The 18,559-nt window shown below is 33.6% G+C and overlaps 3 protein-coding genes across 3 annotated transcripts; 2 read left to right on the top strand and 1 right to left on the bottom strand.

Annotated features, from left to right (window-relative positions):
- The first annotated feature begins 416 nt into the window (after nucleotides 1–416).
- Nucleotides 417–1,563, top strand: LOC130945672 (uncharacterized). The gene is made up of 3 exons (XM_057874374.1): nucleotides 417–716; nucleotides 799–985; nucleotides 1,106–1,563. The coding sequence occupies exons 1-3, from the start codon at nucleotides 417–419 to the stop codon at nucleotides 1,561–1,563; spliced, it is 945 nt and encodes a 314-aa protein (XP_057730357.1).
- Nucleotides 1,564–7,059: 5,496 nt separating this feature from the next.
- On the bottom strand, nucleotides 7,060–8,556 carry LOC130944079 (E3 ubiquitin-protein ligase RDUF2-like). The gene has a single exon (XM_057872221.1). The coding sequence runs from the start codon at nucleotides 8,460–8,462 to the stop codon at nucleotides 7,341–7,343; it is 1,122 nt and encodes a 373-aa protein (XP_057728204.1). The 5' UTR covers nucleotides 8,463–8,556; the 3' UTR covers nucleotides 7,060–7,340.
- A 6,049-nt stretch (nucleotides 8,557–14,605) lies between these two features.
- Nucleotides 14,606–16,531, top strand: LOC130945671 (protein FAR-RED IMPAIRED RESPONSE 1-like). The gene is made up of 6 exons (XM_057874373.1): nucleotides 14,606–14,789; nucleotides 14,896–14,939; nucleotides 15,023–15,296; nucleotides 15,422–15,877; nucleotides 16,203–16,330; nucleotides 16,415–16,531. Exons 1-6 carry the CDS (start codon nucleotides 14,606–14,608, stop codon nucleotides 16,529–16,531), a joined length of 1,203 nt encoding a protein of 400 aa, XP_057730356.1.
- Nucleotides 16,532–18,559: the final 2,028 nt, after the last annotated feature.

Raw genomic sequence — 18,559 nt, 5'->3', positions numbered from 1 at the left:
GCATGTAATAGACGTTGGTGATAAAGATTGAAAGTTGTTTTACTGCATAATTTTAACTGTAAGCACGACATGGAAAACATTTTTTTTATGATTTTCCCTTATTCCAAATATGCAATCTTATTTTGGTTGAAAATCAAGAGAATGGATCAGATGTTTTCATAAGTAATCAGAGACTTATATATATCGTTGAGAGTCAAGGACATTTATTAACTGTTCTCAAAGAAAATTGGGAGAGGGATAAGCAACTTTGTATAATAATAATGCTGTGTTATACTGTCCACATGTTATATTTACTTAAAGTGATGGCTAAGAAAGTTGACAAACCCATAAGAGATCACATTATTGGGAGAGAAGAGATTCGAGCCACTTTGTTACAATAGTTGCACAAAACTAATAGGTGTCGTGATATTTTACGAATGGACCCACATGCCTTTCTAGAGTTATGTGCAAAATTAAGGGCAACCGGTCATGTGAAGGATACTATACATGTCACAGTTGAGGAACAAGTAGCTAGATTCTTATATATTATAGGTCATAATGTTAAAAATAGAACCATTTCATTCTTCTTCCACCGGTCTGGAGAGACAATCAGTCGTAATTTTCATGCTGTTCTAAGAGCTGTAATCTCACTTGAAGAAAAGTTTCTTCAGCAATCTTCCAGAACAACCATTTCCTCAGAGATTCTTCGAAGCAATAGATTTTATCCATATTTTAAGGTATGATTAGTTGTACATTGAATTAGACAATCATAATTAGTATACGAAACAACTTTTCTTTTTAAATAAGTTATATGTGTAGGACTGTGTTGGAGCCATTGATGGAACACATGTAAGAGTTAAGGTTCCAATGGCTGATCAACCTAGATTTCATGGAAGAAAAGAATGGCCAACTCAGAATGTACTTGCTGCGTGTGGCTTTGATATGAGATTCACATATGCTTTAGCAGTATGGGAAGGCACTGCATCTGACTCTAAAGTTCTTAAAAGTGCACTATCAGGGGATGATAGGCTCAAAATTCTAAGAGATTTATCTATTAAAAAAACTTTGACATGTTTAAATAAAGTGGTGCTATCTAAAGTATAGTATTTCTATATGATTTTTTTAGGCAAATTTTATCTTGGAGATGCTGGATTCATGCTTAAACATGCTCTAATAACTCCATATCGAGGCATAAGATACCATTTAAAGGAGTTTGCTGGACATGAACCTGAAAATGCATATAAATTATTTAACCTTCGTCATTCTTCGTTACGAAATGTGATCGAAAGATCTTTTGGAGTTTTGAAAAAAAGATTTGCAATTATAGCAGGTGGTACAGAACCTTATTATGACGTAGAGGTTATGGTTGACATTGTCCTAGCATGCATTATACTCCACAAATTTTTAATGGGTGTAGATCCTGACCATCACTTAATTTCTCAAGTGGATCGAGAATTACAAAATAATAATCCAGAAGCCACTAATGAGGAAAGAGAAGAAGTAAATGAAGATTACAGGCGAGGTGTAGCGCTTAAGGATAACACGGCGGCTCAAATGTGGGCTGACTATCAAATTGAAAGATGAGACTTATTTGAACCTTCATCCTTACGAAGGGGAATGAAATTTTTTGAACCAAAGTGAATGTAATGTGTGAATATCATGTGAATGTTAGGACTATTATATGTCAAACTAATATTTTCAAAGGTGTAATACTCGTGAGTATCATGAAAAGCATGATATTACTATGTATGAAGTGTGTAGTTGAAACATTCACTTATGATGATAATTATTTTTTAAAATTAATTAAATTACTTGTATTATAGGAATTACTTCTAAAGGTAATGTTCCTGGTTAATTGATGAATTCATCATTAACACTTTTTATATTATTATTTCATTGAAGTTAATTTATAGAAGATTGTTTTTATAATTTAGCTCTTAATTTTTCATGTTAAGACCAAATGGCAAAGAAGATGGCATCTCAAGGTGACACATCAATTAAAGACAATTTAAGATGGACTGAAGAAATGGATGCAGTTTTTCTTGATGCTTTGATTGAAGAATGTAACAAAGGAAACAGAGTTGACGGCACTTTTACAACAACTGCATATGACAACGTTCTTGCAACTCTAAAAGCTTCATTCGGGAACCATCTTCGTAAAGATAATCTTAAGAATAGACTGAAGACTTTGAAGGATCACTTTGGAGTTTGTTACGATTTCTTTCATAACTTAAGTGGATTTTTATGGAACCCAGAAATCAAACTCTTTACCGCTGAACCTGAAGTTTGGGCGGATTTAATTAAGGTAATTAATTTCATGATAAGTTGTTACTAAAGTTTATAGATACCTTTGCGCATGATAAGTTGCGGTATGAAATTATTTTGACATGTGATTCTAAATGATTAAAATTCTTTACAAGTGTCAAATTTACACACAATATATGCTTCCTCTATCTAAAAATTTTTAACAAATAACTAATATGTGAGGACTAGATTTTCATGAAGCTATTGCTCTTGTATATACTTATTTATGAAACTACTCACAACTTAAGGAAAGAAAACCGTATAATTAAATTAACATATATGCATCTATTTTTTTATATAGACAAGACCAGATGCAAAAAAGTGGATGCGAACTCCCATCAAACATTATGATAAATTGTATTTTATATACGGTCAAGACAGAGCAACTGAAAATATTGCTGAAAGTGCCAAAGAAAGAAATAAAAGTATGGCCAAGATGAAGAAAACAATTAATTTGAACGAAGATGAATACCAGGGGTTTGACTGTGAGTGAAATGATTGGCAACCTACTACTCATTCAACTAGCTTTGTTGCAGAGGAGAGCCCTGATTTAGGTAACTCAAACCAATCTAATGGAACATAAGAAAATCATAGAGGTTCTAAGCGTAAAGCACCAATGAGTGGTTTATTTGAAGCTGATATGGAACGAATGAGTAAAGGTATTCAAGGATTGACAGATATGTTGAAGGATGGGAATAATTACTATGATAAATCACTTGGTATTGCTTCGAAGCAAATGTTAACAGCTGAAAGGCAAGCTGAAACAGCTGAGAAACAAGATATGCTAGTAGAAAGACAAGTTCTGATAGTTGAAGAACAAATTCAAGTTGCCAAGATCCAAGCTCAAGCTGTTGAGAGAGGAATTATATTCCTAAAACAAAGTAGAGCTCGAATTTACTCTGAAAATGATGTGTATAACGAGCTAAAGAAATTGGGTGTTGTCAAAGAGATCTTTTGGAGTTGCTACCGTTTTCTCTGTAGAGATGAAAGAGCAAAAAGAGAATTTTTTGGTGTTCCCTTTGAAGATCGCCACGGTGCATTATATGACTTAATGAAGGAAGCTGGTGCAATTTAAGAGGAACGCAATCAATAATGGTAAAATATATTTTGTGCATGTTTATGATTTTAGGATCTAATGTTGTATAATCTTAGTAGAGCCTTTATATTTTGTAATTAATATACTCATGAGAGTCTTAAAAGAGGCTTATGATTGGTATATGCTTATGCATTTTGAATATGTAGTTATATATCTTGGATATTGACTGAAGTATATATTTAATGCATCAAAAATTCTATATTATAATATTAGTGTTGTTGTAGTTGCTCTTTGATTAATAGACCCTGAAAACTACCAGAATTTATGTGGTTGATTATATTGAGAGTGCTAGAATATCAAAGGTGGTATGTAGATTATTTGGTGTTAATAAATTTGTGTTGTTGATATATTAGTTGGATAGTAAATTAGTATTGTGCTTGGAATTTGAAACATATAATTTTTCTTGTTGAAGATAACAAATTTATAAGAATTAGCTTTAAAATATATGAAACTTCAAATCCTTCAAAATATATATACTATTAAAAGAGCAAGCACATGTGTTAGAATTTTTTTTACTGTTGATGTGTATGAAGAGAATTCAATAGAATTTGTATTAGCTATCCATCATGCTTTGCATGAATCGGGCTGGAGTTTTTTTTTAATAATTTAAACAATACATTATATTTTGTCTTAAATTGCATGAAGTGATACATTGTGTGATGTATAATTTTATTTGGTATGACTCAAACTTATTGTAATATAAAAATATATTATTGATGATCTATTTTTAAATTATTAATTCTATTAATATATTTAATTTTATTTTAATTATTTTAAATTAAATAATAAATTTATATACATAAAATATCCTTTTTACAATACAAGGACAAAAATGTCATTTACTACTAGTTTATTCTTCTTTCTTCCTAATTTTCTTTCTAACCAAACAAAAGAAATTATTCTTTATTTTCTTTTCTTTCTTTCCATTTTCCTTTCATCCAAACAACTTAAGAGAAAATAAAAATACATTCAAATTCTTTCCTTTCTTTTCTTTCCTTTCTATTTCCATCCTCCCATCCAAACAAACCTTTAATGAGAGATTATTTAAAAACCGTACGAAAAAAAAGTTATAAACTAAAAAAAAAGTCAACACAATTCCATATTAGTTTGGTTTTGAAATTTTGTTTGTTTTTGACGTTTTTGTTTAATTTTGGCATTAGTTTGTGAAACATAAAATTATTACTTTGTTTATCGTAACATAGAATCGATTTGGTTTGATTTGTTTTTGTTTCTGTCCTGATATTGGTGATTATAATATTAAATTAGATAGAGTAAAATTATGTTATTATTATAATAAAAATTGAAAACAGACCTTATTACATTTTAAAAATTGAACCAAAATATATACGAATCTCATTCTCTTTTTTCTTTTTTTTTTACTATTGTAAAAGACTAAACCGAAAAAATTGTCGACTTACTTTGTCACACATTTTAAATTTAAAAAAAAAAGGAGTGCTACACATACAAGTCATTTGGTTTACAAGTCATATAAGTTGGAAGAAACTTAACAAAAAGCAGGCTAGTCCATATACGATTTTCATGGCGTGCTTCGCGTTCTTCCTTCTCCTCCTCCTCTTCCTTCTTCTTCTCCTTCTTCTTCTCCTACTCTTCTTCTTCTTCCTCCATGAAATTGAGTTTCTTGTCAAATTTGTTCGATCTCCTTCGTGTGTTCTCTCTTTGCCTTTTCATTCGTTGTTTTATCTGCGTTTATCATTGGTATTCTTACTTCGTTTTTTTACAGGAATTCACCCAAAAGATTACAGAAATACACCCAAAGGATTACAAAAATACACCCAAAGAATTTAAAAAATACACCTAAAATTTGTTGAAGTACACCTTATGCATAATTCAGAATTCTTCCTCTTCCTCCTCTTCATCTTCTTCTGCTGCTTCTTCTTCTTTTTCATTTTCTTATTTCATATTCTCATAATTCTTTTTTGAGGAAAAAATCAAACAAAAAAAATATATAATGTTGTAAAACCAAAAGAAAAACGAAGAGAAATACGACGATGAAGATGCAACACTTCAAAAATGAAGAAGAAGAAGAAACACGAAAAAAGAGAAAGAAGGAGAAGAAAAAGAAGCATGGAGAAAGAAAAAAAATAACTTATATGACTTGTATACAAAAACAGTTGTACGTGGAGAATTCCTCCAAAAAAAAAAATGCCTTATTCAAATTTTCATTTTCTCAATGCCTATAAAACCTTCACATCTGAACCTTTAAAATAATGTTAATATTATATTAAAATATAGATAAGAGTGTAAGTAGTAATGGACCTTACCTTAAGATATCAATCTGTTATTAGTTGGGAGTAAGTGTACATCTATGTGAAAAGTGACCAGGTCAGCACTAAATATTAGTTTTATAAAATTTTTATTTTTTAAAAATAATTTATAAAAGTTATATTTTAAAAGATATTTTTTTAAAAAAAGATAACAATTATATTTAATAAAATCAAACTAAAAATAACTTAAATGCTTTCAATAATATTTTTATCTTTTAAAAATTACAAATATAACTATATAATTTTTTTATTTATCAAATACAATAAAAATTTTGTATTTTTTAAAAATACAAACATTTCTTTTAAAAACTTTATCAAATCATGCACAATTCGATAAAGTAAATCATGATATTCACCCATATGTATAAAAAATTAAAACGACCAAGACTATATTACTAACAAATTTTATTAACCCAAAGTTACCTGTGAACGGATTGCCCAATTGGTTAGTCCTTGAACGGATTGACGTGTAAAAGTAATTAAAGAACAGACATAGTAAAATTATATCCTCTCTACTCTCTAGGGGAAAACAAAGAAGCCTGTATATGACTAGGTGTACAATGCTATTAAATTAATTAATTATATATTTATGTATATTTATAAACTATTTTTTATGTGTGTTACGTTTTAACATACGATTGATTTATCATGGCATATACACCTTTTGTCTTTTTCCCCTTGTAAAATCTTTGTTTTGTTAAATGTTGGTCAAAGATGCAAAAAACATTTGTTGGGGAAAACAAAAAAAGAAAAACAAGGGAATAGTGGTAGAGAAAGCTTCAACTTTAGTTGGCTGAACCTGGCATGCCAAAATTCAGAATTGACCACCCCCCAAGTCGAAGTGCGAGACAGTTGTATTGTTGTATCATTCAACAAACACCTAGAGGACAATAATAAGTGATTCAGTGAAACAGCATTCGATAGGTATGGCCAAGGCCAACAATTTTAAATCAATAAAATAAATAAAAAGGGCAAATGGAAAATGAAATCTTGCATGGAATCCACAGCCCTTGCCAAACACCTCCCAAGACAGAACACAACCACAACCATACATGTAGCCATAAGAGTGATATAGTAAGGAAACACAACGCTCTTCTTTCTTTTTTTTTCTTCTTTTCCCTCTGATCTTTTGGCAAATAGGCCCATGATTATGTTATGCAAAAAGGTGAAGGAAGTAATTCATGAAACGCATGATATATGAAGCATCATCATGATGAACCCAACAAACAAACATGCCCCCAAATTCTCCAAAACAAGCATCATGATCATCATCTAAGGCCAACACTTTATCCCCAACAATAGAATCCAAATCAGTGCATATTGAACAAGGTGATTTGTCATCCTATTTGTTCAGCAGAGTTTAGCAATTGAGGATCAATTTGAAAGAACAGCATATCAGAAATCGGGAGATTGATCTTGAAAGAATGCTTAATCGCTTACAAAGAATATGTTACTAATAAAACATGAATATAGACATTAATTAAACAAATCAAATAATTTAACACCGAGAAGGGAAACAAGCTTCGCTTCTTCTTCTTCTTCTTCCTTTTTCTTCCCAAATTGTACTGCGTTCACTTCATCACCAGCAAACTCCCCTCCTTCTACAGCAGTAGCCAGTTCTATGTTATTTACAAACATGAATCTCAATGTTTTTTTTCTCTCAAAATTTGACTGAATCAATCTTCCAAGACCCAAGTTCTTCTTCTCCCTGAGTTTCTATTGAAAAACGAACTTGAATAGCTGTGACTTCTACTCACTGATCCATGCTCAGAACCTGAATACGACGATGACGATGACGAAGAGGAACGTGACCTAGATCCAATTCTCCCGAAGAAGGAAAAGAAATTGCGGAAAATTCTTCCAATTCCGCGATTCTCCCTAACCCTACTGCTTCCCACTGCGCGGGATATTCTTCTAGAACCACCGTTCGAGTTTCCTCCATTGCTTCCACCGCTGCCTCCGCCGTCCATCTCGGTATACACGACGGGCAAACGGTTCTCGCCGGATCTTCGGCCGCCGGAGAATCTTCCGACAGCGAAACCGCCTCCCGGCAACCTCCATATGGTCAACCCTACCGCTTCCTCATCGATCTGACCGGCGACTCTCCCTTCCGCCGCGTTCTGATCGGACGGCAGCTCGTGGCGGCACACAGGGCACGAATTCCGCATCGTGAGCCACGGCATGATGCAATCGGAGTGGTAAAGGTGTTTACACGGCATCTCACGCGCCTCCGCACCGAGCTCAAAGGCTTCCTTGCACACGGCGCAGTAAGTTTCCGTCTCCACGTGAGAGCCTCCGATCTCAACCGTTGGCATTGACTCTATCGCCGCCTTCGATGCCGGCGGATTCTCCGGCCGACCAAATCCGTTGATCTCGATCTGAGAGAACTGCTCTAGTAACCTATCGAATCCAGATCCGAGCAAAAACTCTGACATCGTCGGCGGCAGAGGACGAAGACCGGAACCATCGCCGTCGTCATAGTACAACTCGAAAGTGGAACCCTCGTTATCGCCTCCGGCAGCGCCATCCTCCCCTGGTCCACGGAGAACGATAACCGGGTTAAACGGCGAGCGGCTGCCAGCGTTTCGGCGCCTCCGGCGGAAGCCTTGGCGGCGAGATGCTTGAAGACCGTCGGCGAAGAGAGACATGGCAGGGGACTGGCCGGCATGGATCTCTTCAACGAAACCGCTTTGGCAGTGGGGGCAAACGACGTCGTGTCGGTCGAGAAGGTGAACGAAACGTGTACAGCTGTAGCACCAATACGACGCCGTCGTGGCGTGAGTTATATCCGAGTTCATTTCTTTCGTCCAACGAGTTGACTCGTTCTTTGAAAGAGAGAATCAGAGAGAAAGAGAGCAAAAGAGGAACGAAATTAGTAGTAGGAAGAATGTGTTTGAGAGAGAGGTTTTATTTAAGGAGAGAAAAGGCTTGGCGTGTTTCAAACGCGGTTTTGATCTTCTCACCAAACAGTGCCCTAAACTCACACTTGTTCTGAATCGAACATACAAGGCAATTTCCACTTTTTATTTATTTACTCATAATAAAATTCATCTATCAACTAATCAATTCAAAAAATATTTTAAAAAGATAAAAATTTATTTTTTTAGACATATTTATCGATTTATGATTCAATTAATTATGATTTTTTTGTAAATCTTTTGTCGATTTTAAAATCTTAAATTCTTAAATGTTTAAAATAGTGATGATTTAGGGAGATTTTGACTAAAATTAAATTATTGATTAATCAGGATTTAACAGAGGTATGGAGAATAACATGGAAAATATGAAATAAACACGGATTTAGATGGGTGAAAATTGGAGAAAATATAAAGAAGAATATATACATTATTTATTTATATATTTTTACATTTTTTTATCTTTAATGTTAATTAAAAAAGGTTATACAAGTGACAAAAGGAGTGATGAGAAGAACATGAGGAGAGGAGGGAAAAAGAGAGGATGTGATGTAATGGGAGAAGGCATACATAAATAAACAGAGGGCCCTGATTGCCTCAAGTTGGACCTGTTCTACTCATTCCAAGCTGTTGTCTGTGTTGGACAACTTTGTCCCTACAACTCTACACACACACCTTACACCCATCTCTTCTCTAATCACTTTCTCTTCCAACTCAGCCCTCCTTTCTAAAATTCAATCATTTCACAAATTTTTAATATTTTAAATCATCAATTATATTACATGCCAACCAAAATTAATTACTAAAATTAATTTTCAGTATAAAATATATATTATAAATAAATTAAATTATATATATTTATATATAAATATATTAATTATTAATTTTAATAATTAATTTTAATATATAAATAATATTATTATTAAACCATATACATACTCTAAGAAAAACAAAATGAAAATCACACTAATGACTAAACAAACGAACTATTGTAAATGAAAATCATTTTTTTAACTCTAAATATATCTTTTAAATCATATATAATTAGTTTCTGTTAAAAAAATAGTATTTCATGTCTTTTTCCCATACAACAAATCAAATAAATCAACAAGAAGCGTTATTTTATTTTTTTTCGAATAGTGCTTAATTAATTATAATCCATAAGGTTCAATTCTTTTTCATTATTTTCTCGCAGCAGCTGGTGCATGAATTTGGAATTGGAATTCCTTTTCAGATTATGAAAACAGACACACGTGTTGAAATATGCCATTGACCACGTCTATACAAGCTTCATTCTAGATTATTGCCTCCGAGGACTATTTAGTCCATTAGCCATTACATTAATGCATGTTGGCATAACTAATAAATCAAATACTATTATCGTAATATATTATACATTATTAATGACGGCAAAACAGTGGAATGAAAACCATGGATTAGGATATTATTATATTGATAGATAGATCATATATATAGGTAGCCACAGCCACCTCTTCCTAACCTTCCAATTTCAGCATTTTTTTAGGGTCTTATTAAAAAAGTGATTATGAATAATTAATCTATACAGATGCTAATTATACCATTAGAAGTCAATCAACTACTATATCATACACGATACAAAATATTATTTTGGAACCAAAAATTCACAGATCATACTTTAATTAATTATTTGAAAATATTCTGTAATTATAAATTCAATGAGTCAATTTCTCTCAACTGAAATATTTGTTAACCAAAATAAATTAACTAAAAATAATTAAAACTTATTTTATTTAATATTTATTAATTATTATAATTAATAAATATTAAATAAAATAAGTTTTAGTTATTCTTTTGTCTTTTTAGTATTATGATTACCAAAATACATACTAGAATATTTAATTGCCAGAAGATAAATATACTACAAATTCTTATTTCTTTAAAGATTAACTGGATTCTTGCAATATGTAGTTTTGATTACTTTCTTAATAAAAACATGAGAAATGATTTGAATTATAATAGTACTTTCGGCGTGTACATGACTACAAATCTACAATATGCACTAAAGAAAATGAGATACAAAACTAGTTAATTTATTTGGTGATGCAAAACTAGTTAATAACTAAGATGCATGTCACAAACCCCTTTTTTTGTAATTAAAAGAAAAAAGGATGCAATAAGTCACGGATTTTTTGATAGAAACATGATACCAATTTTATGAGTCAAACTAAGAGGGGATTCTCTCTCTCTCTCTCTCTCTCTCTCTCTCTCTCTCTCTCTCTCTCTCTCCAACCCAAAGAAAGAAATTTAATGTGACCAAGTGGATTTTAGAACAACCAAATATTGTTGATTCCAATAATTGAGTAATTCGATCTTATCAAGAATCTTGTAATTAAAAATCTCCTTATTAATATATTCTTTTCATAGCCTTAACATAAACTTTCAGGCTTGCATGATGCAAAGATCCTTATGTGTATATTTTGGGATAATTTTTTGGAAGAGTAAAGTATCGTTTTTGTCTCCAATGTTTGGGGTAAGTTCTATTTATGTCTTTAACGTTTAAATCGTTCTATTTGTATCCTTAACGTCTATAAAAGTGATTCAATATTATCTTACTATCAATTATACTAACAAATCAGATTATATTTTTCAATTATTTTCACTTAAATGTATTCATTCTCAATTAGGTCTCACTTGAATGTGTTCGATTTTAATATTATACCCACTATTTGTGTTTAGATTCAATTATGTCCATAGAAAAGTGAATTATGTAAATATTGTAGTAATTAGTTTCAACTTTTGATGAGCTAATTTTCGGAGTGGATCATCGATTTTATTCCAAATATTTGTATTTTAACTTCAAAAAGAAATTTTTAAAACTCAAACTAAAGCGTTCATGATGTGTAATTGACAACAGGATAACATTAAATCACTTTTACAAATATTATGAATACAAATATAACGATTTAAACGTTAAAGATACAAATACAATTTATCCTAAACATTGAAGACAAAAAATGATACTTTTCTTTTTTTGGAATATTGGATCGTGTCTTGTGAGATTTATTAAAACATTGGGATTTGTTGATGAATTTTACTAATATGAGATAGTCTGTAAAAGAGAAATTATTAGTAACAATTTCAATTAACGAATTAAAATTTAATAATTAAAAAAATTATTAATTACGATTTCAATTGATTGAAATGTAAAGTTTTTTTAAAAAAATAGTGGTAAATAATGATTTTAATTCTAACTTCGTCCTTCAAAAATTGTTAACGGCAATTTTTTTTATTTTCTTTTTGTAAAATGAGAAAAAATTAATATTATCCATCTCGTATCAGTATATTACACCATTTTAACCCAATATTAACATATTATACTAATGTATCTCTCATATTAAAATTAATTAATGGATCTCGCTAGGGAGATAATGGACTATTTGTACAATGTGTACAATGGCTATTGAGTTATGAAATGAACATCTCCTATACTATTTAGAATAACCATCCGAGTACAAAGGATAATAAACATCTTTTCGAAAAATTAGTTTAATTTTTGGGTTCATCAAGGATCGAACTTTTGACCTTTCAGATCTAGCGCTTTAATACCATGTCATGATACCACTCATCCCAAAAACTTCAACTGATGGAAAAATATAACACTAATAATTATATCTCTAATACTCCATAAACCTCCATTGTACACATTGTATAAATATTTTATTGGCTCCTCATACTTTCCCTTAATTAATTTACCTACATTTCGTACTTCCTTTACAAGCTTATATATATTATATAGGGACCAACAACATGTAAACGATCATTTTCAAAAGCATAGGGTGTGATTACGAGTTTGGTTTCGGAAGATTAGATATTTAAATTTCAATTATTTTGTTATTTCTAATAAATTATTGTACTATAATTTTTTTTTAAAAGATAAGATTGAAATTTAAACTCAAAATTTTTAGGTGAAACTACAAAAAGAAAAAATATAAGGAACCAATAGATATATTATACAATGTATAAATTGGGGTTAAATTGAAATTAAAAATATATTATGGACAATTAATTAATTTTGAATTGTTTCTAATTTGAAATTTGAAACAAAGTAAAATTACCGTCAGTTATATAATCAAAACAACGACCTCCTTCTCTCAATACAGCGTGACCTCCATTCTCTACATTTTTCTGAGAATCTTGTCGGTACAGCGCTGTTACAATGATCGCCTGCCGTCCGAGCCTGTTCCGACCGGCCTCGTCGTTCGCACAGTCCACCGCCCAGCACGACGTTCCTCTCGTTTGGTCGATCTTCACGGCAACGCAGCAACCTGGAGGTCCAGCGGTGAGTGCCTTCTTCCCGATGTCGACGTCGCAAGATGAAGGTGTTTCAAGTGTGCTTTCTCCTTCACGCACATCACCCAGCCGAAGTCCTTAATGGAGTGCGATATGGTTGATCCGCTGGGTTGTGTTCTATTTACTATCGGTAATGAGAATTTATCGAATCCACATGAAAACGTAGCCGATCATTTCGTCATCGACGGTGAGCAATCAAATAAGGTGAGTAACTACGTTCAAAACATTAATAATAGATAGTTATTTTTCAACTGATTTAAATTTTAAATCTCAATGCAAATGGCGTGTTTTTGTTTATGTTTAATGCTTACCTAGATGTGATGGAGAATTTGTGATTTTACTAAATCTGTGATTGTTTTATATTGAATGGTATGCTTATATATACGGAGAATTTGTATAAATTAATTAATCATGTCATGCTTATATGATTGTTTTATAATGGTATGGTATGCTTATATGCTTCCTGCAGATAATTTGGTATGTTTATATGCTTCCTGCATATTATATGCTTATTTTTCATGCTTATATGCTTATATGTATGGAGAATTTGTATAAATTAATTAATGATATGCTTATATGATTGTTTTATAATGAATGGTATGCTTATATGCTTCCTACATGTGTAGATAAGAATTTATGTATATAATTATACATTATGGTCATTGAATGAATAAAAAAAACAATTCTAGGGTGATGCAGCCATTGAAATCGAGGACTGAATTATATGTATGGTAATTGTATCTAATGCATGTTCAGCTATGTGACGTACAATGATATTGTGAAAGAGAATCTATAGTAGTTACAATCCTTATATAATAGATAAAATAAAATAATTAATTCAATTACCCATCAATGTCATTTTCATGCATTTGTTTTTAACCTAGAATTGTTAGGATGATTGACTTGATTTCTAATTTTTGTTACGTTTTTTGTGCTGGTTATTGAGGTTTTATTTATATGATATTTAATAAGATTTTTTTTTTGTTTCTGTATTTATTTTGGAATTGTAAGTCATGCAACTGTCGGATGTTGCTGAGGTTGGAAGTGAAGAGATGGATCTTGGTTACGAGGTTTTGGACTATAGTTTAATTTTTTGTAGTCATGATCTGCATGTTTGATTTGATCATTAATGGTATTGATTTTTTTATAATTAATCTGAAATGTAGTTACCGGATCATGGTTGCCTTCAAGAAGACGAAATACCAAAAGTTGAAATGTGGTTTGTGCAGTTGCAGATGGCTCATGAATTTTATGTTACTTACGCAAAGAATGTAGGATTTGCAACTAAGATAATGACGACAACATGTGACAAGATCACAAAGAAACCCGTTAACGAAGCTATCCACTGTAATCGCGACGGGTTTTGCGGGTCTCGTGTCAAAGCACCAACGCGGAAGAACACGATTTCAGCTGCTGGGTGCAAGGCAAGGATATATGTGAAGTTTGATAAGGACATCCAAGAGTGGGTTTTGTTCAAGGTTGAGTTGAGGCACTCGCACCCATGTTCAGTGAGAAAGGCAGTGCACTACCATGAGTATAGGGAGCTGACCATGCATGCGAAGTGCGTGATCGAGGATAATGATAAGGTTGGGATTTGACCAAACAAGATATTTCTAGCTTTGTCAAATGAGGCTGTGGGGCCCGTCTAATCTGAAATTCTCAGAAAAGGATCAGCAAGGCTCCGAACCAGCAACATGAATGCGAATGTCAGGGAGATGATGAACTACTTCATGATAATGAAGGACATTAATCCGAACTTCTTTTACGCAGTGAAGTTGGACGAGAAGTGTAAATTTAGGAGTGCAGTATGGGTGGATGCAAGATGTAGGGCGTCGTATGAATACTATGGAGACGTCGTGTCAGTTGATAGCACCTACAGTATAAACAGTTATGAAGTAGTTAAGTTGGTGTTTTTTTCTTTATTTTTTTTTGGTTTCTTTGGTCGTGATTGGGATTTCTTATTTCTGGTTGGTTTTTCTTGTAGGCATGGATAACTGTTTGTATCGTTTGTCGGTGTCAACTACCATGGTAAGTCGACCTTCCTCGGTTGTGCTTTGCTGGGAAATGAATAAATCTTAAGTTATAAGTGGGTTTTCAGCCAATGGGTGAAGTGCATGGGAACTGCTCCACAGCGAATCATCACCGATCAATGTAGATCCATCTTCCATGCGATCAGAAATGCGTTACCTGATACACGCCACCTGTGGTGCATCTGGCACATTACGAAGAAATTACCGCACAAGCTTGGAGGTTACCACCGGTACAAAGAGTGTTATGATGACCTCAATGACATTGTGTGGAACTCTCGGACTGAGGAGTCATTTGAGGATAACGGGTTTGAATTTATAGATGAGTACAACTTACATAACAACACATGGCTGTTAGGTATGTTAGTGTACAATTACTTTACGCGCTTTAATTGACAATTATTTGGAATCTGGCTTTTGTTGAGTTGTAGTAATAAGTTCAGTGTAAGGTTTCTTTGCTAACATTGATTTTTTTTTCTGTAGACCTCTATAATGACCGATGCATATGGGTCCTCATATACTTCAAGGGTGAATTTTGGGCTGACATGAGGAGTACGCAAAGGAGTGAGAGTATGCACGCATTCTACGGTGGATTTTTACATAGTAAGACTAACTTGGTCCAATTTGTTCACGAATATGACAATGTGCTTGGAATCAAAGAGCAAAGAAAATTGGAGGATGATGCAGCAAACTCGATGGGGGTTATCCCTCATGCAACGAGCTCGCCTATGGAGAGACAATTTCAGCAGGAGTACACTACTAGCATATTTAGGGATGTTCAAAATGAGTCCGTGAAGAAGGCTGATTGCAGAGTCTCTGTAGTTGCTGAAGAGAGGCCATCGGTATGCATGAAGGTGGAAGAGGAGAAATTAGTCAACGATACTATTCTCTGCATTCCATACGATGTCCACTTTGACTGTTCCACACAGGAGATTCATTGTGAGTGCAATCTTTTTGAGAGTTCAGATGTGTTGTGCTGTCACTGTCTTGCGGTTTTCCATTCGTATAAACTGTATAAAGTACCTACCTATTATTTTCTCCCTCGATATTGGATGAGAGTCATGTTACATTCACGGAATTATGTGCACACTTCTACAATGTTGCTCAAGAGTTTGTCGGTGACGACGACGAAACAGCATTGCTGCATGCTGCTCTGGAAGAAACAAGGGTCAAACTGGCTGCGCACCGTGCCAAGAAGAGGTCCGAGAGCGTGGCAGAGATCCACACCAGCATTGGATTATAGATTTCAAATGTTGCGGTGTAGTCGACACCCAAGGGCCATCGAAGGTCACCACAAAGGGTCGGCCAAAGAGTAAGAGGCTTGGTGCTGCCCTGGAGAAGTCCTTCAGAAAATCTGCTCGGAGGAAAAACAAGAATGCCTCCCTAGTACATGTTTGTATCAACCTTGACCTTGCATGTTTATTTGGTATAGTACTATGCAAGAAGTTAATTGTTGTTATTTTTTCTTGTGTTTAGCAAGTGGCTCATCCGGAGGCATCTCAAGATGTAAACTTCGGTGTTGTTGTCGGCTGGAATGATCCTCAACAAGCTGGTGATTTTATGTCTTTGTTAAGCTCCTTCAACAAAAGTTAGAATAAGTTAGACATGGGTATGCTTGTATTTATTTTTAATCTCCAGGTTTATAGGGTTCAGATTGATATCTATTTATTATCAAGATTAGATGAAGATGGTGGTCTTATATTATAAAAAAAAAATAGTTTTAAGGTTTGTAGGTCGCTGTTGCAAGAGCCTATACTTGATTAATTTCCATGAACCATTTTTCTTTGGCCAGAATGAACCACTTTACTTTATTAATTTCAATGTACTGAATGCATAATGATTATAGATGATGGTTATTCTTTAACTTACGAGTTAGGTTATTAAATTTGTACTAAATTGCTTCATGCTATACTATATAGTCATTCGGTATGTAGCTGTTCATTTTAGATAGTGACTACATGGTTATTTTTTTTCACGTACTTAGGATGTTCATTTCTGTACGTGATCGGATGTTCGCTTTTACTTCGGGTAGGTGGCGCTTGTTCGGAGTCCTTGCGCGGCCATTTTCTTCCACCGTTGGCATTACCCAAGAGTTTACAATTACATGCACATCACAACACATTGCACACCAGACAAGGTGTAATGTACCAACATAATAAGAACTAGTCGCATATATACTAAAATAAACATCCATGATAGTAACACAATTAATTTAATGAAAGCAGATCACCTCATGCGCATCTATATACCTTTGCTGAAGTGTAGTCCTGCACCGGGTAGACGGTGCTTGGTCGGAGTCTTTGCTGGGCCTTTTACACCTTGCTTTTTCGTTTTTTACTTTACTACTAGCTGCTTTCTTCTTTTTTTTCCCTTCCTTGCCTTGTCCACGATGCATTCCTGTGTGTTCAATGTGGGACAACAAAGTTAGCAAAAATCAACTTGAACCTCCGATGGCATTTGTATTCAATTTGAGTATAAAAATGAAATTATTAAGGATTGTACCTGTGAAATAACATGGTCGGCCTTCTTATCAAGTTCATTAGCGGTCCATTCATCAATCCAAAGCTCGAGTGCTTAACATGTATGTAACGGACCATGATTTAAGCACTGAAAGTACAGAACTTGGACACAAGTAATTCAAATGATAGAATTTACAACATAAGGCATACATGTGGTATAAATTTAGGTAAATTATTTGCGATACCAGCAACATGAACATGCACCAACCGCATGTTTTCCGGTTCTCGTTTTGGAATTTTCTTATTACATCTCGCAACCACTTTAATATCTGATATGGCCAATGAAATCTTCTTGGGTTCGAGACATCCAAAATCGGAGGGAGGTGCCATGAAAAAATAGTCAACTGGCTTGTAGGGCAATGAAACATCTTCAAAACTACAAGGATAAAGTATCGTCTAAAAGTCATCCTTTGTTGCTCGGTCTCCATTGGATAGGCAAAGACAAAGTCCTGCAATTGTGTTGTTGTTTTCTTCTGGAACTATCTCTTAAGTGCCAGATGGGAAGCATTTTTCTTCTGTAGTTCGGGGATTGAGTCCCCCTACATTAACGAAACATTGTACAACAATCAATCACTGTCAACAAAGGCAAACCAAAAAACACACACAATAATTATTACATCTTACATAACTTCTACTAACCTCTAGAAGATATACCGAATACACTGCTGATCAATTTGGCGGTAACGCGGATGTCTCCTGCGTCGATCCTGAGAGTGTTTGATTCCACGTCATAGGCCCTCGCAAGTTGGAGTATGATGCTCTACTTTACATGCCATAACAGTACCCGCCGTAGGAAATCAAATCCAATAGCCTCAATCTTAGCCAATTTAGCGTCCTCATTATGTTTCCAAGTGGGAAAACAGGTTGTTGATGTAGCAAGGTGAGCATCGTGTCTCGACTAATTTCTATTGAGCAAAAATTAAGCAAAAGAATGACGTCACAACATATAACCAAATATGTTTTTTCAAACATGTAAACAATGTGATACCTTCTTACCCATGTGATTTTGCGTTCGGACGGTATAAAAATGGATTGTTCGAGCACCGTGAAAATTTACTCACATAGTAGATCCCCTGAATTCTAATGCAAGATTCTATTGAGT

The sequence above is a fragment of the Arachis stenosperma genome, chromosome 8 (genome assembly GCF_014773155.1).
Source record: "Arachis stenosperma cultivar V10309 chromosome 8, arast.V10309.gnm1.PFL2, whole genome shotgun sequence".
NCBI lineage: Eukaryota > Viridiplantae > Streptophyta > Magnoliopsida > Fabales > Fabaceae > Arachis > Arachis stenosperma.
This window is presented reverse-complemented; position numbering and strand designations above follow the sequence as displayed.